The sequence below is a fragment of the Panthera leo genome, chromosome C1 (genome assembly GCF_018350215.1).
Source record: "Panthera leo isolate Ple1 chromosome C1, P.leo_Ple1_pat1.1, whole genome shotgun sequence".
In the NCBI taxonomy this organism is placed as follows: domain Eukaryota; kingdom Metazoa; phylum Chordata; class Mammalia; order Carnivora; family Felidae; genus Panthera; species Panthera leo.
The window spans coordinates 84,647,391-84,671,291 of NC_056686.1; the positions used below are offsets into that span (position 1 = coordinate 84,647,391).

A 23,901-nucleotide genomic window follows, 5' to 3' on the forward strand; every position below is an offset into this window, starting at 1 on the left:
TAAAATTCATAGAAACAAAGTAACAAAAAATATATATAAACCCTATATGAAGACTTGAAGAACACCACAGGATTTTAATCAATAGAATATCCAGTATACTTCTGGATAGAAAGACTCTCTATTGCAAAGATGTCAATTATTCTTCAAATTAATCTAAAATTTCATTGCAATTCCAATCACAACCCCAACAGGATCTTTAATGGAATCTGACAATCATTTCTAAAGTTTATCTGGAAGAACAGATAGATAACAAAGAGTCAAGAATTCCTGAAAAAAGGCAGCCAGGAAGGGAATCATGCTCTATCAAAATTCATAACCTATTATAAGGCTATAGTAATTTCAACGAGTACAGTAATAGATTAGTGGAAAAATAAACTAGAAATAGTTTGATTTACTAATAAATGTTTGATATATGATAAAGAGGCTTTTGAAGCAGCAAAGATAAAATGAACTATTCAAAAAATGGTGTTAGGACAGCTGATTTCATTTCACAAATACTATTATATCATGGCTTGTTTATAACAGAGATCAGAGATAAAGCAGGAAACAAAAGTTTTATGTAATGAATACCCACAGAAGAGAGTCAAGAAGAGAGAGACAATAACTATCAGGAATTATACTGAATTAGCAGAGCGGCAGTAATGAAAACCAGACCACATTCCCAATAGCCTGAGAGTCATTTGGAAGAAAGTATTTTTAAATTCTGATTCACTTCAGAGCCATGGCTGAGCAAGAATTTAACCTTCATTAAAGCAGAAGTCCATTATAATTTTTGGAGTTCCTTTGTACGGCTCTATTATAATCTTGGATTTCTGCTCTAAGGCAAGTTGAGTTTGTATTTAGTACAAGGCTCTACAGTATTATGTGACGTGTGGTATTCCTAAATTGTTAAAATAACCGGTCATGTGATAAAAGAGTCTCCAGTTCATTAATTATTTAAATTGGTAGATTTCCTAATTGTGAATTACTTATTCACCCAAGTGAGTTCTATCATTTCACATGACTGCTTATCTCATGATAGGACAATGTCAGCATTCTAGGAAGGAAACAGTATTAGAAAAAGGTTTTAAATGGATTTTACTGAAATTGGGTACATTTTACATTTATAAGAGTTACTGAGATTTTATGATGGCTTTGAAAAATGGTTTCAACCTCACAAAGTCTCACTGCTTTTAAACAGACTGCAATTTATAAATGGTTCACGTACATATAACTAGATAACAGAAGAGACAATGATTTATGTGGCAATTGTACTTTGTTCCTTAATACAAGGGTACTGGAAAGTTTATTCCCCAAAGCAGAAATGTTAGGTTTGGATTTTTTTTTTTTCTTTTTGAGGTTTTGTTTTGCTTTTTTGCTTTGCACTCCACCAGTTCAAAAAAAAAAAAAACGAGTCCGTACTCGTATACTTGAGTTAATAAACACATTCGTGTACTATTGTTTTAATGCATTATGTACACTAAAATATATTAAAAAAGAAATTTTTTAAGATGAGAGGAGATAAAATCAATCTACATACAAAGTTCTGGTGTTGTTCCTTGGATCCCTGGACTGCCTTACAAGGTATATACACCTTATTTGGGAGAACCTTGTCCTAGAGCAGTGAGTTATCAAACCACAGTATACAAAACAATCACCTGGGATGCTGGTTAAAAATGCAGACGAATGAGGTGCCTGGGTGGCTGAGTTGGTTAAGCATCCGACTCCGACTCCAACTCCTGGTTTCAGCTCAGGTCATGATCTCACATTCCACGGGTTCGAGTCCCGCATAGGGCTCTGCACTAACAGCACAGAGCCTGCTTGACATTCTCTCTCTCCCTCTCTCTGTACCCCCGACTCGTGCTGTCTCTGTCTCTCCCAAAAATAAACTTTTTTAAAAATGCAGATTCCAAGCATCAACAACAGAGATTCAGTGGGTCTAAGATGGAGTTCAGGAATCTGCATTTTTTAGCAATCACTCAATTCTGAAGAAGGTTGTTTGAGGCTACACTGAAGCTTTTCTGAAGAAGGTTGTTTGAGAAACACCACAAAAGACAATACAGATGCTCTCCCCCGTATCATCAGCACAGCAACACCAGCAGGAGAGGAAGATACAACAATGGTCTATTCTGCACACGCATTATCCAGGAATGAGGTTTTTCTGAGGACATATTAGAACTATCACTTAAGGGGAGCCTGGGTGGCTCAGTTGGTTAAGCATCTGACTTCGGCTCAGGTCATGATCTCACCGCTCGTGAGTTCGAGCCCCGCATCGGGCTCTGTGCTGACAGCTCAGAGCCTGGAGCCTGCTTCAGATACTGTGTCTCCCCCTCTCTCTGTCCCTCCCATGCTCATTTTCTGGTTCTCTCTGTCTCTCAATAATAAATAAATGTTTAAAAAAACATTTTTAAAAAAAGGACTATCACTTAAAATATTGTTTCTATAAGAAAATACATTCCAATTTCTACAGTGCTGACCTAAGAAGAAATTTTTGGCATTCTCATATACCCCCCCACACACACAATTTATTATATAATAGAATTCATCCACTTAAATGAAATTGCTTTTATTTTAATACGTGTAACATCTTTTAAGTATAAAATTTTCTAAAGTATAAATGCAAACTGTTAAATCCCATAGCAATTTAAGACATCCATTTGCATCAATAATCATTTATGAAGCATTTGTAACATACTGGGCATCCAAGGAAGCAATTTGGTATGATGGAAAGGGCATGGCTTCTGTAAGCAGAACAGCCTGGGGTTTAATATCTGACTTAATTTCTTACTCGTTAGATCTGGAACAAGTTACTTAACCTTTCTAGGTTCCAGTTTCTTTATTTCTAAAATAGTCAATATAATGTATATTTACAGAGCCTCTGTGAGAAATAAACAAGATATGTATACTGCACACAGTAAGTGACAATTGTAATAATGACAAACAATTACCTGTGCTTTAGTGGTATCTATTTAAAAACACACATATGTGACCTTTTCCTCATTAAAAATCCAATTCCTGTATTTCCCGTGTTCAAAAGTGTTGACTAGTTAGGCTCTGAGGTCAAAGAGTTTGGGTTCAAATTCCAACTCTACCATTCACTCATCTGGGCAAATTACTTAACTGCTCCTAAGCCTCAGTTTCCTCTTGGATGAAACAGATAATAATACTACATATCTAATGTAATATTATGAAGATAAAAATGAAAAATCTAACTATCGTGCTTATCCAGTGACTGGCACTCATTAAGCCCTGAGTAATTTTTATTCATTATCACTTAACCAAGAAATGATTTTCAAGCCATATTTGCTGATGCTGGTGCAAATAAGAATATATGATTTGACTAAGATAACTACACATATCACCTACAACTAAAAATATTCCTAAATTTTCTTGTAACATGAGTAGATATTTTATCCTGCTTCAAAACCACTGTCTCCCCTTTACCTAGAGTATAAAATCTAAACCACGTAATAGAATATGCAAGGCTTTTCACAACTCCACCTGCACCACATTTGTCTCTTCCTCTTCCTTTACCTCACCCCCTGACCTCCCATTCTATACGCCCAGCTTCTCACAGTTTTACATTTTTTTTTTAATGTTTTTATTTATTTTTGAGACAGGGAGAGACAGAGCATGAACGGGGGAGGGTCAGAGAGAGGGAGACACAGAATCTGAAACAGGCTCCAGGCTCTGAGCTGTCAGCCCAGAGCCCGACGCGGAGTTCGAACTCATGGACCGCGAGATCATGACCTGAGCCGAAGTCGGACGCTTAACCGACTGAGCCACCCAGGCGCCCCTCTCACAGTTTTAAAAAGAAGTTAGTCTCAAAGTTTGGGTACAGTATTATCTCCCAAGAGAGGAGTCACTAAATACTACCTTGGCATTTCTTGTAGTTCTTCAAAACATCATTAGCCAAGGCCTTAAACAAAATCTAATAATCCCTTTTAATATGTGTTACAACACAAGGGCTCCTAGGTGGCTCAGTCGGTTAAGCATCTGACTCTTGATTTTGGGTCTGGACACGATCTCATGGTTTTGTGAGTTCAAGCCGCACATTGGGCTCTGTGCTGGCAGCATGGAGCCTCCTTGGGATTCTCTGTCTCCCTCTCTGCCCGTCCCCACTCACACTGTCTCTGTCTCTCTCAAAATAAATAAAAAAGGTTAAAAAATGTTTTTTAAAAATGTGTTGCAATCAATACCCACCAGGGCAGTCTTCTTAAGGATAAGGGAAATATTCAAACTCATAAAACTACCATAGGCTGCACTTGACATCAGATTCACTTAGAAAGACGTGGGACAGGAGACACAGCACATCTGCAGAGCACTGAGAGGCATTCTCCTTCAATGGGAGATCCTGTAGCACTTTATTCAGCTGTCCAAGAGCTACTCTCTCTTCCCTTCCTCCAGCTCCCTCGAGAAAGCTCAGGTTCAAGGAGGTGAAATTCACAGTGGACAGGTTACCCTGCAAAAGCCAAAATCTGTTGCAACAACCCTACAGTCACTGTTTGTAGGATCCCTGCCAGGGATCTGCCAATGTCACAACACTTAGGGAAGCCCAAAGATATGGCTTCTTCCTACGTATTTATAGTTCTTCCTGGTCCGAATGCAGTTTGCCAGCCAGAAGTCATTTTTATCAAGCATGTTGCTTTATGACACAGTTGACACTACTTTTATCTAGTTTCCAGGGAAACAAACCTAGAAGGTTAACCAAAGTCAAATTGTCAGGCAAAAATGGAAAGGGATTTTGATAACTCTTTACCCACAAGTGTGTATCTTAAAAAATAAGCAATTATAGTAGTGTCTCCAGAACAGGTGGAAAAGGGAAGAAGAGAAAGGAACAAACTTGAAAAGATAGTTTTTATCAATATACGTACCATTGTCAGCTGCACCATCTGCTAGAAAGATGTAGTAGCTTGTGTTTAGATCAAATCTATTCTTAACCCCAGGAAGGGTAATGTTTCTTCTGAAAGAACACTGCATAACACCATCCGCCAGCCTCCAAGCCATATCCTCAAGAGCACCCTACAAACACACACAATGGGTCTCTTCAGCACTTTCCACAGATTTGTTAAAAATAAAATATGATCAAAATCCTGACCTAGTCGATTTCCTTTCCCTAAGATCCTTTGTGCATGTTTTGTCTGCTGTATCACTGTTTGTCCACTTCCTCTCTGAGGAGTACAAGAAACATTTTCTCCTGGTTTATTGGTCTTTATTCTACTTGGCAAAAACACTATTTTTACTTTGAGTCAGAACCCCACAAACCCTCTACCCAGGTTAGAAATGTTGGCAGATGTACTAACCCCCTCTTGCCTCTAACACACAATCAAAAACACTGAAGAAACAATTAGAAAGTAATACCCTAGTGGCCAAGATGCAATGTGCTTGAAGGGAGAAGTTCCAAGCTATGGGAAAGCTCTGCAGAGAACATAACGTTATTAGGAGATGACTACTTCTTGGTCAGAGCTCACTTGCTTGTCAATTGCCATATGAAAAAGACACTTCTCTACCAGAAATAAGCCATCTTTGGCATAGATGCCAACAAGGAGCACTGAAGACAACTGTCCAAGGCACTGAACCAGTCTCTACCATACATGTTCCCTTTTCTCACTAGACAAGAAACTGTGTCATTAACCTACACCTTTTCTTAAAAATCTATCTGTAAGCTTATGAAAGGGAGCTGATGCTTTGACTATCTTAACCATAATTGTTTTTATAAGATGCAAAAAAGGATTTAAATGGCGCACGCAAGAATTCATCTTTTCCTGTAAGAGAACCTTACCTTGTGCTTCCCCAAGTGTAGAAAAAGGGAGATGTTGGTCAAAGGGTACAAAGTTGCAGTTATGTAGGATGAAAGTCTAGACATCTGATGACTATAGTTAATAATACTGTATTATATACTGGAAATTTGCTAAGAGAAAATTTCAGGTGCCCTCACCACAAAAAAGAAAAAAAAAGTAAGAGAGGAGATAATGGTAGCAGTCATTTCACTATGTATACATATATATATGTGTGTGTGTGTGTGTATATATATATATATATATATATATATATATATATATCAAAGCATTATGTTGTATACACTAAATACATATATACAATTTTATTAAACTATATAATATTAAATATATTGAATATATAATGTTAAATAAAATAATATAATGACATTAATAAATTAAATGTACAAATATAATAAAACTTACTTTATATATTTTTATATATTATTTTAAAAATAAAAGAAAGCACAGAAAAGTGTCTTCCAGCTTGTTGTAAGAAAGGAACCCTACTGCCAATGTTGGCCGCATAGCCAGGGGCAGACAAGAGGGGTGGAGGTTCCCAGAATCTTCCCACCTACCCTGGAGTCCATCACAGGGTGACTTCGCCCTATCAAATGGGATGGTTGTATGTGCACAGTGTGATCTTCATGAATACACACATAAGCATCATCATCACCCTGAAAAACAATTGCAAATGAGAAAAATTCAAAGGAATTTCAACATTTTGTTTTTTAAAATATCCCTAATGAAATCAAATAGTATTTGATACTTTTAAAACATAATTTACTGACTCAATCCCAAATGATACCACAAATTCCAGAGAATTGGCTGTCCAATTTATTAATAAAAAATAATTTTGCTATACTGAAGAAAGAAACAAAAAGCAGAAACAGACCCATAAATACAGAGAACAAACTTGATGGTTGCCAGAGGGCAGAAGGTGGGGGGAAGGGGCAAAATGGATGACAGGCAGTGGGACATACAGGCTTCCAGTTGTGGAATGAATAAGTAACAAAATAAAAGGTAGAGCATAGGGAATATAATCAATGGTGTTATAGTTCTGTATGATAACAAATAGTAGCATGATGTTTCAAATTGTTGAATCACTATGTTGTACACCTGAAACTAATGTAACATTATGTATCAACTATACTTCAATATAAATAAATACATAAATAATTTTGTTAGAATACGAAAACAACACAATTTCAATATAAAAAATATATTAAAATAGGGGTGCCTCGGTGGCTCAGTCGGTTAAGCATCCAGCTACGGCTCAGGTCACGATCTCATAGCTCGTGAGTTCAATCCCTGCATCGGGCTCTGTAGAGACAGCTCAGAGCCTGAAGCCTGCTTCAGATCCTGTGTTTCCCTCTCTGTCTGCCCCTCCCCCACTCATGCTTGGTCTCTCTCAAAAATAAATAAACATTAAAAATTTTTTAAATAAATAGACATGTTTATAAGCCCCTAAACTTAAACACCATTATTAATGCTTTCATATATATTCATCCACACCTATTTGTATTTATTTTTTCACCTCAAGTGGGCTGAAAATGCAGTTCCGTTATGTTTTTTCACTGAACTTATCACGAACATTGTTCTAGATATTTATTTGTAAATAAACATCTATGTCCTACAATTTTTCATAACTATAAACACACTGCAATATATTGGGTTTGGGGGGGACCTTTTAAGATGAAGATACTGGGGCGCCTGGGTGGCTCAGTCGGTTAAGCGTCCGACTTCAGCTCAGGTCACGATCTCACGGTCCGTGAGTTCGAGCCCCGTGTCGGGCTCTGGGCCAATGGCTCAGAGCCTGGAGCCTGCTTCCGATTCTGTGTCTCCCTCTCTCTCTCTGCCTCTCCCCTGTTCATGCTCTGTCTCTCTCTGTCTCAAAAATAAATAAACGTTAAAAAAAAAAATAATAAAATAAATAAATAAATAAGATGAAGATACTAGAATCAAATACTGCTGATATTGTACACACTGATTTACTATTACACACTCAAACCAAATCGTCTGAATTCAAGGAGGCATTTTTTTTCAGTCTAGTTCTTATCTATCCTTTAGTCTCCAATATTCTTTATCTCTAAAAGTTACAGCTTATTTGAAGTGACTACCAGAGGACAGACTGCATCTTCAAAGTCCATTTAAGTGATGGTACAAATGAATAATCTGGCTTTTAGGCTACTGTGTGCAGTTTTGGTTCTTTCACCTATTCTAAATCATTCTCCATAAAATAGCTAACAAGATCTTTTATGTGCTATAGTCACTAAACTCCTTAAACAAAGCCAAGACTGACAAGTTATAACAAATTTTGCTATTAGTCCCAATGATATTCTAACATGCTTCAAATTTATTTTTAAAAGTTCCACTTTTGAGAATTCCCAAGTACTTAACCTTAGCAAACCAATTATTCACTGTTACACATCTTATATTCCAATCAGAATTAGCCCAACTCAAGAAACTTGGAGTCGTCATGATTTAAACCAGGAATCAACAAACTATGACACACTCAGACCAAATTCAGCCCAATGCCTGTTTTGGTACAACCCACAGGCTAAGAATGATGTTTACATATCAAAACGGTTTTTTTTTAATGTTTATTTTTGAGAGTGAGAGAGAGAGAGAGAGAGAGCATGCGAGCAGGGGAGGAGCAGAGAGAGAGGGGGACAGAGGATCTGAAGACGGCTCTGCACTGACAGCAGCAAGCCTGATACAGCCCTCGAACTCATGAACCGTGAGATCATGACCTGAGCTGAAATTGGACACTCAACCAACTGAGTCACCCAGGTGCTCTAAATGGTTTTTTTTTTTTAATTAAAAGAAGAATATTTCATGACAAGTAAAAATACATGAAATCCAAATTTCAGTGTCCACAAATAAAGTGTTATTGGAACACAGCTACGCCTATTAATTTACGGATTGTCTATTGTTGTTTTAGCACTATCATAACTGAGATGAGTAGTTAGAACAGAGGCCATAGGCCCACAAATTCTCAGGAGTTACTATCTGGACCTTTACAGAAAATGTTCACTGATTTCTGATTTAAACAAACATTGTGTGTTTTCTAGACTATCTGCTATGAGGTATAAAAATTCTTTTTTTATTTAAAATAACTTTTAATATAACAAGAGGCAAAATGGTGATAAGACAAATACCATACTAACTCCTTGTTGGTGTGGAGGCAGACCTCCCAAATATTGGAGAAAATTATGGGGATGGAGGAAGAAGAGATAACTCTCAGTTCTCACTACTCTAAAATGAAAGATATGAGAAAGTGCTATTACAACTATAGGCTCCAAGCAATTTCTAGAAACCCCAAGTTTGGAGCATGGAAACACACATGTAAGAAGTTCTGCCAAATCTCTGAATTGGACAGAACCCTTTCTCCCGTTTGTTCCTCTTGTTTCAAACATTTAGAATGCGCTGTTTAGAATATTGTGTGGATACTATGGGAAAAATAAAGATGACTAGATTGTTCTTACAACCAAAGACTACATTTTAATGGAACAGACAGTTGTAATAGTATGTGAATTATGATACAACAGGTTTAGACAAAGTACCATGGAAACACAAATTATGTAGACCCAAAGATTGAAAAACCTTATCAGGAAAGGTGATTATTAACTAGATCTTAGAAAATAAAAAATATTTACATGTGGGTAAGATAGACCTGAGATAAGGGGAAAGTTTTCCAAAAGGAGGAATTTCCAGGACTAAAGACATAGAAATATAAAAACATATGAAAATTTTAGGAAACAGGTAACTGTGTTAGTGAAAACATAAAACATAAAACAGGGTAAAGCTGGAAATTCCAACAAGGACTTTGAGGTATTTTGAAAGTCACGCTAATGAAAAAAATATTCTTCCTATAACTACTAACGGTTCACCAAAGGTTTTTGGGGATAGCATTGAGATGATCTCTGTGGCAGCTTGGGAAGAAAAGTCCAGTGGCTATTGAAAGATGAGCCAGACAGAAGAAATCAGGGAGCCAAGAAGACTCGTGAGGGGGTCACTGCGGCAGTCTGGAAATGACAAAAAAAGTGTAGGCGAAGTCAGAGATAGTGACAATGCAATAAAGAGAATGAAGGAAATACGTCAAAGACAGAATCATAAGTATATGTAATATCGGTAGCAGTGAACACATAAGTACTCGAATCCTGACTTCTAAAAACTATTCCTATCAAAAGGAAACAGACCTCCTTTGGGAAATGATGAAATGCATAACAGTATAAAATGGAATCAATAAACTATGTTTTCTGGTGTAACAGCTTGTTACACACTAAAAAAGTAATGGAGACCCATCAAAAGGGCAAAAAAAAAAAATGCTTTAAGAGGCCATATCTAGGTCAATATAAGCAGCTAAAAGAAGACTGATGATGATAAACTATAACTCAATAGACAAAAGTAACTCATTAATCCATAATGTTTCACCAAAAGGGAAGGAGAGGTGCAGAGAAAAGAAAGCTCTTTTTTTAAAAAGAACACCAGCTAACAGATTAGAAAATCACCAATTTGTAATCACAAATGTAACAATTGATTCAGGCAGGAACATCAATAGATGCTAAAATCACTTGAGAAAATGTTATTGAGGAACAAAATATTCATATACACTCAAAGTATTACCCCACAGATTACTTATTAATTAAAAAGAGAAAACACACCTTCACAAAGGAAAAATCTGATGGATAATAGTGATCAAACACAGAATCATCAATAATGGAATGATTTGACATTACACATCTCTTGACATGATGTACTGAGAAATAAACACATCCCTTAGGTAGTACTTGTGCCAAAAATCTTAACCTGAATCTATTGCACAAATTGTGGAACATTCTACAGAATGGGAGCACGAAAAAAAATTCTAAAAAACAGGTAGGGTAACTGATCAAAAAGATATAACAATTAAATGTATTGGTGATAAATGACTGGATCTTGGTTCAGAACTTTTTTTAAAAAAGAACAGCTGGAAAGGACTTTATCGGGACAACTGAGGAATCTGGAATATAGACTACATTCCATGAAATTATATCATTACTAAGTTTTCTCAATGTGATAAAGATATTATGGTAATGATAGAATATTCTCGTTCTTAGATACTTAGATCTGTAGATAGTTGCTAAAACTTTTAGAGATAAAATGTCATGATGTATCTACAATTTAACCTTCAAATAGTTTGGGGAAAAATTTGTGTTTATATACACCTCATAAGTCAATCTATACACACACTTACACACACACACACACACACACACACAGTGTGGGAATGGAGAGAGAAAGAAAGTGGCAAGTGTAGGTGAAAAACTTACTGGTGTTTGTTGTACTATTCTTTCAACGGTCATGTGGATTTAAAACTTCTCAAAACAAAAAGTGGGGGGTGGGTAGGAGGAAGAAGGACCTGATAGGTGAATAAAAGGGAAGAATCTAAGTTACAACCAAAATTCCCGGAACACTAAAGATGATGACAACAGTGAATGAGATAGTCTATAAATTGCCCAGGACGGCATCTGAAAAGAAGCAAGGATTCAATAATGGTAACTGCTTTTTTATTTCTATTTTTGATCACCAAGAATGAGGAACACAAGAAACATGAGGAGGAAAGACATTAAGTTCAATTTTACAGATAATGGTTTGTGTTGTCCAAGAACACTCATCTGGACAAGACCAGCTGGCCACTGAAAATCCCAGTCTGAAGTACAAAAGAAGTCAGAACTGGGAACATTCTAGAACTTGAGCACTGAGAAATTATGTATAAAGCAAGATGACACTAATCAGGAGAAGGCAAGGAATAGAAGCTAATATATAATATGTACACTTGATATACTTTATATCATTTAACAAAGTATATGAAGATAGGGAATATGTGGATACTTTGAAATTAGTTAAAATTCAGACATTAGCAAGTCACTGATAACTAAAATGCAGAAAATTATACTTTTCATCAATTTTAGTGAAGCTTAACACCAAAACAATTGCTATCATTAATTTATAAGTGAAACTGAAAAAGGTATCATTCAGGTTGATCAGTATTCGTAACATCAGATACCTTCAATATTTAAATTTATATTACATACTGAAAAGAAATAGCAGGTCATAAAAATATCCTAAAATTTTTTAAATAACCAGGAATAGAAGTAACCACTTTAAAAATATTTTCTGAGGATGATTTATTTCCCCCAATTTAGGCAAACAGGTGTACAAATGATTTTAATCATTAAGATTGCTCTGTAAATCAACTGCACCTGCATAATTAAGTCTTTCTTATAAACATTTTTGATGAGTACTATACTAGAAACATAAGATTTCTAAGTAAGATAAATATATCTTGAATTAGAGATAAATGCTTTTGTGCCATCTATGCCTACAACTTAGAACAGAAATAACTGGTCTACTTGTGGGTGCCTCATCACCACACTCAGTACAGCACTAGTGTCTTTTCCTCTCACTGACAGATTTTATGTGACCAGAAAAGGAAAAATGTGAGTATACTATTGCATGAAGTTTGGCTCTAAAGTGACTGGAATGTTTTTTTATGTAAGTGACTAGAACACATACCTAATGATATTGTATGTTACAGATGAAACTACACAGTTACTCCAACAAGGCTACCATTGTTAACCCTTGCTGGGTTCATCTTCAGAACTGTTCCCACAACAAGTATTACCACCATCTTTCCTTATTGCTTTATGGTCCCATTTTATTTTTTTTTTATTTTGTTAATGTTTATTTATTTTGAGAGAGAGAGGAAGAACGCATGCATGCATGCACAAGCAGGGGAGGGGCAAAGAGAGAGGGAGAGAGAGAATCCCAAGCATCTTTGCACTATCAGTGCAGAACCTGTCTCAGGGGCTGAATTTCACAAACCACGAGATCGTGACATGAGGTGAAATCAAGAGTTGGATGCTTACCCAACTGAGCCACCCAGGAGCTCCTAATTTTATTTCTAACCCAGCCTCATTATCCACCTTAAGGGCCAAACTTGGTTCATTTCTGCCTGAACTGCAAATAACCAACAGAATATGCTATTGCTCTGACGACAATTACAAAGGGCAATGGGGAAAAGGTCTTGAACTCTTGCAACATCATTTGATCCAGCATAAAATTTCCCAAAAAACAACTTTAAAAAAAGAGTCACAATTTCTTATATGTCATTTTTAAAAGCATATGACATATCTTAAATTTCATAAGGTTAAGGTCTATGTTTTGCTTAATGAAAAAAGATAATGAGTGCATTCTAGAACTATACAGTAATATATCTAGGTCATGTGCATATATTGCAATGCCCTTCCCCTAAAAAAGTTTCACCTGGTTTCCCGCAATACATGCAAGCAGCATACGAGGACCAATGTGATCAGAGTGCACTTTTAGGGAAAACATTCGTCCTTCTATCACAGAATCTCAGTGCTTCTTTTCTTTTTTTGAATTACAAGTCCCTTAAGAAGTGATACTAAGTTTAAAACATGACAGGAAGAAAACTCTCTACATAAAACTCGTTGCCTTTGCTAATGTGGAAGTAAGAGGCGTTCTCCATTTGTAGTCACCCCTGACCTCACCATCAACTCTGCTTCGAAAAGGACTTACACATGTCCTGGCCCATACTCTCCCTCCTTCCTTCTGGAAGATTAGGATGCACTCTGCTGCCACACCACAGCACAAGGCTGCCATCTACAGAACCATTGAATCCATTCAGCACTACCCAGGGAGAGCGAGAATCAGCTTAAAACAAATGCTGCCTTCTGTAGATCTGACAAAAGAGCCTACCGGTAAGGAATATATTTATGCCTGGACACGCCAGGTTTAACTCTCTGTTTGGGATATGTACTGATGACTACCAAAATGGGGACTCCGTGAGCAGCAACCCTTGCTGGGATTGCTGGACACTTGAGAAAACAATGAGGGTTTGAAAAGCATCACAAATAACATGAGACTTGAGGCAGAGCAACCTCTCCTAACTGTACTTCAAGCTTTTATCACAAAGAGATAAGCAGGCAGGAAGATATAGCGGCAAATCCACTGGATACAAAGTGATTTTCCTAACTTTCTACAAGACAGCCTTTCTTAGTGGTATATAATTGCACAACTGTTAAAAACATGAAATACCCAAAGATTTTTAACTTAGAACCCGCTCTATGTTCATTTCTCCTGCCCTCCCCTTCCCCTTCCCATTGTAAGCAGGATAATAATTTGACTCTGGAACAAACAACTAACTGCCATTGATTAGGCTCCCTCCAGTAACTTTTCTTTCATTACCACTTACGTAAGTGAGGGATACAAACCATCCATCTGTCATGAGAAAACGCAAAGGATAAATAGCCTTTACTGGGACCACTCATTTCAACCACCACTGATTGGTCATCTCGTGTGAAGGACAAGAAGAAACAGGCACGCTCCTTCTCTGGGTCACAGTTCAAAGGACTCCGAATACAGAACTTCTTGTTCCCACAATCTGAAGCACTGAACTAGAAAAATGACAGGGAGAAAAAGTCTTAATTACCAACCAAACAGTTCATTTCACAATGATAAAAGAGCCACTACCTTGAAGTACAAGTTTTAACAAGAGTATCTTTTCATAATAAAGATTCAAAGAAGGAAACAAATAACACATCCCAAATTAGACATGATCAGAGCAGTAGTTAGGTTGTGAACTTTTCAACTTAATTAATTTTGATTAAAATCTGGAAGACACAACATTAGTTGGACTATAATGTACATGAGTATTAAAGTTCCTTTAATACACAAAATATTTCACATCAATTATGTTCTGGAGCATAGTTTCCAGTAAATTTTGAAAAACGCCTTAGGGAATATTTAAGCCCACGCTGACATTCTTGCCTAAAAGATTATCATTGAGTTTTTAGAACGAACTTTTAAAAAGTAAACAAACTCACGAATTTTTATATTCAGATCCTAGACTCTGCATCTAGAATTCAGGTTCAAATTTGATATTAAAATAATATAAGAAAAAATGGTTATTCCAATATACGCTAACACTCTAAATAATAGTAATAACAATTTAGTGGAGGGGAAACAGGAACAATTTACAATGATTTAATTCAGAGCTTCCTTGTTATGGCAAATAAGAGGACCAGCATCAAAAATCTCAGCTCCACAATTTGACGGCACAAAAATGCTCAGTCATCTTGTTAGAATGCGCTATGACGGTGTATTTCAGAAGGGAGTTAAACATCACACATCTAGATTAAATGGGAACTGTATCCAAACACCTCTCATTTCTTCTACTCTACCGACACTTCTGGCCATCCAGTGGGGGGGGGGGGGGGGGGGTTCCCACATTAAGCAATTCTGCAATTCTCAGTGGACACCAAGCACAAGTCCTACTTTGCAATTCCATTCTGACACAATCTACCTGAAGGTAGTGTCCAATCCTACAAGTTAGGGGCTCAATCCCACAAGACTGTTTACTTCAGAGGCCAACCACAAGGTCCAGGTTCCCAATGAAGGAGACTAGAGGTTCCCATGACCCTCTCCTCAAGTTTGATAATGTACCAGGATGGCTCACAGAACTCAGGAAAACAGGTTTCTTACGAGACTGCCAGTGTATTATTACCCGATGAAACCCAGGAACAGGTGGAAGAGGTGCACAGGGAGGGTATGTGGGCAGGGCAGGTGTGTGGAGCTTCCATGCCCTCTCTAAGGCACCATCCTTCTAGCACCTCCATGTGTTCAGCAACCTGGGAGCTCTCTGAACCCCATACTTTTGGGATTTTTACGAAGCCTTCATGGAGGCATGATGGATTAATGACTCAATTTTTAGCCCCTTGCTCATCTCTGGAAAATGGAGAGTGGGGGGCAGAAAGTTCCCAGTTTCTAATCATGGCTTGGTCTTTCTGGTGACCTGCCCCCATGGACAGCCCACCCATTACAGCAAAAGGCATTCCTATCACTCAGGAAATTACAAGGGATTTAGGAGCTCTGTATCAGGAACTGGGGTCAAAGTCCAAATATTAGCAGGAACCACAGCAGAAACCAATACACATTTCTTATTATTTCACAGCAACTTAAAGAAAAGTCACAGTAGAATGGAAAAAACAAACCAGTACGAAACTTGCATTTTGGTCTCTGCTCTCCCCTTTAGTCCATCGTGTTTGCTGAAGAACTTAACTGTCTCTCTTGTATACCTTCAACTATACAGGGACTGAATTCTGAGGTCTCTTCTAGTTCTGTATGAATGCTATAATCCCATGACTCTGAATAAACCTTTCTATAATCAGAGAGTATAAACCTGGTGTAGAGATACCACAAAAGCTCCAATGAGAACTAATGCCTTTTATGTGAATATATGGAAAGATTCCTCCTAGGAAGCTCAGGTCCAGACTGACTATTTACCCCCCTAAGGCAGCTTTAAAATAAATAAACATTAAGACTAAGTAAGCTAGAGCTAGTGCAAATAAAAAATCTAATTGTATGGTCAAAAGTGTAACATTCATAATAATGCAATCAAGTATAATTATATATTGCAAAATGTAGAAGGAAAACAAAATGAGACAGTACAGAAAGAGTACAAGTGCTTTACTTAGTCTTCCTCATGAGAACAAAGAGTTATAAAAAGACAAAAAGAGAAGGAAAAGAAAAAAGGAACTAATATTTACAGAATTTCTATTAAGTGCAAAGCAGTTAGAAACCTTAAAATCATTACATTGTTTAATTCTCATAATAATACTAAGAGCTCGATATTATTACTTCTCATTTTATAGGTGAAGAAACTGAGACTTTGAGAATTAAGTAGCTTGTCTAAAGTCACACAGAAAGTAGGCGAGACAGGATTCAGACCTGAGTTTGTTCTTTTAACTGCAATAACCTGCCGTAAGACACTTTTCATTATTTTCACTTCTGAACTAATAAGTCTCATTTATCAGAATTTCTTTCAGAAAAACCTAATGTTACTAATATGCACTACCCTTTACAAGATATGTTTTCTCAGCCACAGTTCTTTTGAACCCAAGGGCCTAAACGGAATTCTAGCTGATGAGTTTGCAAAAGAGCTTCTGTAGTTCAGCACATAGAATCCCCCAGTACTCACTGGCCTTAGTGAAATCAGATCTAAGAGTTACATCACCATTTCAAGATTCTGCTCCAAATCTTGTCTAAATTTAGCTTAAGCTTTAATGTTCCTCTCCGTGTTTGATATTTGGCTGTGCAGACTACAGAATGTCATAACCACACCTCGAACATGCAGGGTGTTGCACTCCCTTTATCCTGACCCATAAGTCATAATGTGGCAATAAAGACTTCCTTCAGATTTCCTGCAGAGGTCCCAAAAACTCACTGCCACAACCCGGCACAGCTACTTCTCTGCATACTTCATCAAGTATAAACCACAATTTCCAAAGACACTGTTCTTTTAGCTTGCATTTGGTGAAACCATGAAAAGGTTACTTACTGATTTGGTTAAATGGGATACAGGAGGTAATGTTGACAAAGGTACTACTGTAGCTTCAGGTGTTGTAAAAGGCGGTGCATTGGGCTGTGAAATTACAGGGCCAGGAATCTTCACCCAGTAGATTTTATACTTCTCAACGACTGTGACTCTGAAATGCAGTACTAATGAGATCAAACAGAACCCTAATTGTGGCCCGTTATAATTGAATCAAAAAAAAAAAAAAAAGATGAAAAGAAGTAAACTAGGGACACACACCTTAATACTACCCAACAGTACCACCAATTTTGTCTAAGACAAATCTCTAATGACTCTTCTACCTCATTACTAAATGAACTTTTACTGCCCTTGTTCTCTTGCTTACTCTTGATCTTTCTTTTCTTCTCTTCTCTCCTCCTCGTCTGCCCTTTGGGCATACTCCCAGCAGTCCATGAGTGCCAGATAAGGACTAAAATGCACAGACTTCTATTCCCTGACATATAAAGAACATACTACTGCTACTTATTTCATAGTGTGCTGTTCAAATTATCCCACAGGGCATGTGTAGCAGGCAGCTACAGCAAGAAGTCAGATAGAGGCTGCATAAGCAACACCAGATCTTATTGGCGTCACAGTCCTCTTCCACATTCCACACCACACACAGGTGCAAAGCTGTGTTTCTGTGTGCTAGCACTTGCATACATAGTGAAACAAAACATACAGACATGTCAGGAGACTAATTCTCCTTAAAATATACATCTGTAGGGGCACTGAGTGGCTCGCTCCCTTAAGCATCCGACTTCAGCTCAGCTCATGATCCCAGGGTTCGTGAGTTTGAGCCCCACATTGGGCTCTCTGCCGTCAGCACAGAGCCCACTTCAGATCCTCTGTATCCTTCTCTCTCTCTCTCTCTCTCTCTCTCTCTCTCTCTCAAAAATAAATATTAAAAAAAATTTTTTGATAAAAAAAACATATATATGTCTCTAACACCACTCAGTTATCATTAAATTGTTTTTATGACATTCCACTTCCCCTTGCACAGAGGATTAAGGGAAATGGACTTCTAATCCTACTGAATTTCATAATTCTGAGGGCATGAACAGTCTTACTAATCTAATATGCAGGTTATAACACTACAAAAAAGTCATCCAAATTTTAGGAATTTTTTCATACTATCATATTAAGATAAGAACAAATCTAAAAAAAATGTATTAGTCCATACACCATATATGAACTCAAGTAAATATTAACTAATGCCTCTTAACATGAAGGCACCACAATATTTAATTCACTCAACAGATATGTATTAAGCACCTATTAGGTGTTAGGTCTTGGGCTCGGTGGAAAAATCAAATAAAAAGCAAAACAGACTGAGGTGGTGTCATTCTACACCAAACCACTCCTATACAGGTAAATGTCCAATAGATATCAAAAATGACACAGACCATTATTTCAATTTGACTAGTTGCAGATTTGTAAGCTCTCCCACTCACAGAAACTTTATGTGATTCGGAGAATTGCTTGGAGCATTCCAGTAGACTTTAATTTTTGTTTTCTTGGATGGATTTGTGTGACTCACAGCATATCCCTGAAACAAAATGGAAAAGAACTACCATTCACTCACTCCGTAGTTGAGCATACTGAAACTACTGTCATTTTGCAAAATAATCTGTCATGGCATGATGCTGGCATTCTGATAAATACTGTTTTATTTAGAACAGAGACTCAGGTACTCAACAAATACATGTTGGTTAGTCAACATCAGATTAGCAGCTGGCTCTGTATATAAATTAGAGTCAGCAGAAATTTAAGAACTGAAAAGAGTTATGAATACTGGGTATGTCAATGCTATATAGAGTCTGCTCATTATTTAATTTATATTATAAATTAAAACTCCTTCCATTAACAGATACAAAGAAAATCCAAAAAATTCATCAAAAGAAAAAATTTCTGCCTCCACACATTTAGCATTATATTTCAGTAATTCCTTTCCCTTGAACAATCTCATTTCCCACTTTCATTCACCTGGCAAATTCCTACTCATTCATTGAGGCCTGACATAGAGATGACCTCCTCCAAGAACCTCTCTCTCAATTCCCTCCAGCCTGTGTGTGACACACCCCGCTATGCTTCTCACCCATCCTGTGTATGCTTCTAATTTAAGTCACCACAATGTTGTACTTATGTGTCTGTCCTATATTCCTCATGTTCTCCTTATGTATCATACATCATATGTCCATATGTTCTACTTATGTGTAAGGCTTTCAGCTCTTCAAAGAACAGAAGTAAGTCTTGTTCGTTACCATATCCCTTGCACCAGGATAGTTTCTGGCATAATAAATGTTTATTAAATCAATGAATGAATGACAAAAATGATACCTCTGTCCCATTCTAGCATCCTATCTTCAATATTAACACCCTTTGAAATCAATATAATAAGAGCCAATATTATATAAAATATCAAAAGCTATAAACCCTTCAAGCTACTGCCTTTTCTCGGATGCTGATGTGTAAAAACATATTGCAAACAGGAAAATTAGGGGAAAGCTTGATCACTGTGAATCTATTTAGATGTCTGCAAAACATGGGTAATGTCATTATCTCAGAACCCTTAGCTTGTAATGAAAAGATCCATGGAAACTAACAAATCAGTTTCAAACACAACACAAACCTGTACATCTTCACAGGTCAGAAGCTGCGACACTTGACTGTCAATCAATGTGAAGGAGCCAATAGGAGGGCCACTCAAATCCTCAGCATTACGTGCTTCTAAAAGAAAGCCTCTAAATGGTAGCCCTGACAAAGTAACTGAGAAACAAACAAAAAAATAGTTTATGATAAGGGTTAGCAACATCCCTAAAAGAAAACTGTTTAGAGGAGGCATCTCATAGTTAGAATCTAGCATATGTATACAAAACTACTCCAGGAAAGAAAATGGTAGAAATAATCCCATAGACAAAGAAGGTCTAAACTATGTTCCACAGGACATTCACTCAGTGAGATGTTAATAGCCATTCCAATTCTACGGGGAAAAAAAGCTAAGTGATGGTCAGGGAAGTGTCCATGGAGCCAAATTAGTTCAAAAAATGCTGAATGAAAGTAAATATTTATTTGTTTACTAAAAACCCCCAAGGCCTTTAACATCCTACTATACAGTATGAAACTCTCAGTATATACAACATACAGTGTTCCAAACTGATTTTTCCATACACTGTTTTTGTCAGAGTTCGTTAATATTTTGTATTTCTGGAGTTGCATAAAATAGTTTGCAAAACACTATTATAGATACACTTTTGACAATCAGCCTACCTTTCACCCAAAGAATCAGAAAAACACAAGAATTTACACTATACCAAGAAGAACAAGGGTTTATTATACCTTAAACCAGATAAAATAAACTTTATTTTCCTCTTCTATTGTGTTAATAGTATTGGTTAAAAAAGATACATATTAACTAACGATAAAAATGTATTTAAAACCTATTCTACTTAGTCTGACCTCGGCTCAGGTCATGATCTCGCAGTTTGTGAGTTCGAGCCCTGCGTCAGGCTCTGTGCTGACAGCTCAGGGCCTGGAGCCTGCTTTGGATTCTGTGTCTCCCTCTCTCTCTGCCCCTTCCCCACTCGCACTCTGTCTCTAAAAAATAAATAAACATTTAAAAAAAATTTTTTTTAAACCTATTCTGCTTAGGGAGTAGATTTACTACTTAAGTAATACAGTCATCAATAGTATTTAAACACAAAATGAGAAGTGTAAGATGATGGTATCTTATGGAAACAGGTGAATAGATTTAAATGAAACTATATAAATCCAACAGTAATAAAGATTCAATGTACAGGAAAAGAGGGAAACTCAAAATGCAAAATAGTTAATTCCAACACAGTACCTTCAATCTGGTCTCCTGGTCTGAATGTCATCTGACTCACTGAAACGTTGTGAACAGGGTCAGAACGTGCAGTATGACTGTGTTCAGGAACCATTCCATGGCATGACTTTCCTACTTTTCCGCTGGGATAATTAGCCACAGAACTAACGTGCAACACAAGTATGAATGCACCAAAGGTAAATCCAGGAACTGCCATCTCAAAAAAAAAAAAAAAAAGAAAAATTAAAAGCACATTATTTTTATACATAATTAAAATATAAAGCTTTCATGTGACAGAATATTAATCCCAGAAAGTTGCTTTCAACAGACAGCTAACCATATTCTCAAAAATACATAATAAAAAGAATGTGATATCTGAAGTCTGACCTAGATTTGAATCTCGGCTCTACCAATCACCAATGATGAGACTTTAACCAAATCACTCAAGCCTCCATTTCCTTCCCTGAAAAATTAGGAAACTAACACCCACCTTACAAGTTGTTTTAATAAAATGAAGATACAAACTAAAGTCTGACAAGGAAGATATTTAAATAAATGTTAGCTTTCATTAGCATGATTTTCGCTATAAGCAAAAGGTTCTATTTCACCTTATCCCAGGAAGCTTAAAGAACAAATAGGAAATGTTTCTTCTGGATTTAAATACCATCACCTAAATAAATATCTGGTATGACTTCTCTCAACTTCCCATTACATTAATCATGATGACAGGGTGGATAATTTAATTTGTAATACTGAAAACTGAGGATAACAGAGAACCAATCACAAGAAACAATATTTCTATTACCTTTAGCCCAGGCACTTCTGAATTAAGAAACACAATTGTCAGTCCAAGCAATTTTCTTCTCTCATCCAGTACCTACCTCTTACCATCTGTCTAATAGAAAACCAGCTACTTTATGTCAGTCCCACCCTCTGGTAGCCTACATCAACCACTTCAATTGGTGCTTATATTCAGAACCTGCCAATCACAGCAAATAACAAGGTTCGAGGAAGTTGGCAGGGACATGTTACACAGCAGTAAAGTCAGCCGATGAACAGACCCCAAGAAGCAGTTCATTCTCCGTACAAATAGATTAGACAAAATAAAAGCACCCTTAGAATCACTAGAATAAATGACCCTCTTATAGTCATGTAAATTACAATCCCCACATTGGACCAGAACTAAACTACAGAATTCCTGCTAGACACCAGAAATTATGCTGGGGGCTACACATTTCAACCAGCTCTGCACCTTACAGCAGTAGCCACCAAGTAGATAGCATAGGGTCTAATAGTACTATATACCCCTATCTTTCATCAAACATCAAGCTAGGTAGAGTTTCTCCCATTTAAAAATAAGAAGAACAAGTAAATCAAGAGCTTCTGAAAAAATATAAGAGAAACATAAAATTTCTCTATACAGTCATAAGAAAAGCATAACTTTGAAAATGGTTGATTACTATAAGAAACAATATTTAGGAAAACAACTGTCTTAAACATACACAGTGATATATATCAATTATTTCTCAATAAAACTGGGGCAGAGGAAGAAAAGGAAGACTGAAGAGTGGAGAAGAAGGAATTTTTCTATTCAAACGTGGCTTTCAGGTGCTTTGTTAGAGGCAGACCTGCTTTTAGGACCACGCAAGATTTGCTGGAGAGGATCAAGGTCATAGTTTTAACCACGTGACTGTGGCCAATTATCATGAAGATTAAATGCAGTAATGTGCTACCCAACTAAAGGATGGTATAAGGGAAAAGTCAGCCAAGTTTAGCAAATACTCATTTGCCACTGACCTCCTGTCAGGTGAAAATGGAAACAAGACAAAATTTCTAGTCTCTGCTTTGCACTGCATAGCTGAATAATGTCAACCCAGTTATATAATCTCTGTCTTTGCTTCTTCATTTGTGAAATATAGTAGATAAACCAGAATAAATTCAGGATCGCCTTCATGCCTAACATTATGATGTTAGAAAGCAAAGCGGCTTTCGTTAAGTCGGTTAAGCATCCCACTTCAGACCAGGTCATGATCTCACTGTGAGTTTGAGCCTCGCGATCAGCTCTGCGCTGACAGTGCAGAGCCTGCTTGGGATTCTCTCTCTCTCTCTCTCTCTCTCTCTCTCTCTGTCTGCCACTACCCCACTTACTCTATCTCAAAATAAATAAAAACTTAAATTAAAAAAATTTTTTTTTAAATAAAGAAAAAGAAAACAAAGTGGGAAAGGATACCGGGAATTAGCAGAGCAAGAAGTGTAAGCCAGGAAAGGGAAGTGACTAAGCATCACCACCTGTCATTCATTAGGAAAATATAACAAATCCAGTCAGGAAGGGAAGTAAACCAGCAATTTCTTTGTTCTTGGTCAGATGCTGACTATTCAAGGTGCAGCTCTATTGTCATTACAATGGCTAATGATGATTTTCCAGTTACGATTTAAGGAATAGCCTTTTTTCAAAGTAATACTTTAATTCATTAGCCAACCAATGCCAACAGATTGCCTAGTTATGAAAGGGAATAAGGAGTTATTCATGGAGACATTTAAGTTAAAATTATGTAATGTGGATAATGAACTATGACGAGGTCTTCCTTCAAGCATTGAAAGAACTCCCACCAACTTTGTATTATTTTTAAAGTTTTATATATTCCCAATCCACAGTGGGTACAATATAGAAAATAAAACAAAAAGATATCATAACTTGCATTCATCCCATGACAAAGATAGACCTATTAGTTAAAGAATTAAAAGAAAAGTTATCCTGATTCTAACTTAAATATTCCCAAACCTGATGAAAGATGCATAGTTTTCTTTCTTGCCTGAAAAACAAGCAATTAGTAAAAAGGTATGATGACTGCTTGTACCATGTTCTACATACATCTCACACAACAGCAAAAAATCAA

General features: G+C 36.8%; 1 protein-coding gene across 2 annotated transcripts in view; it reads right to left on the reverse strand.

The window, feature by feature from the left end:
- Positions 1-21,221, reverse strand: part of FRRS1 (ferric chelate reductase 1) — a 41,689-nt gene extending 20,468 nt beyond the window's left edge. For both annotated transcript variants that reach the window (XM_042953013.1, XM_042953012.1), the window contains exons 1-7: positions 21,026-21,221; positions 19,811-19,947; positions 18,633-18,727; positions 17,164-17,311; positions 14,039-14,221; positions 6,335-6,433; positions 4,854-5,001 (exon numbers count right to left, since the gene is read on the reverse strand). In XM_042953013.1, the coding sequence (XP_042808947.1) occupies positions 4,854-5,001; positions 6,335-6,433; positions 14,039-14,221; positions 17,164-17,311; positions 18,633-18,727; positions 19,811-19,947; positions 21,026-21,221 (1,006 nt within the window). The remainder of the gene's footprint in view (positions 1-4,853; positions 5,002-6,334; positions 6,434-14,038; positions 14,222-17,163; positions 17,312-18,632; positions 18,728-19,810; positions 19,948-21,025) is intronic.
- Between the last annotated feature and the right edge of the window lie 2,680 nt (positions 21,222-23,901).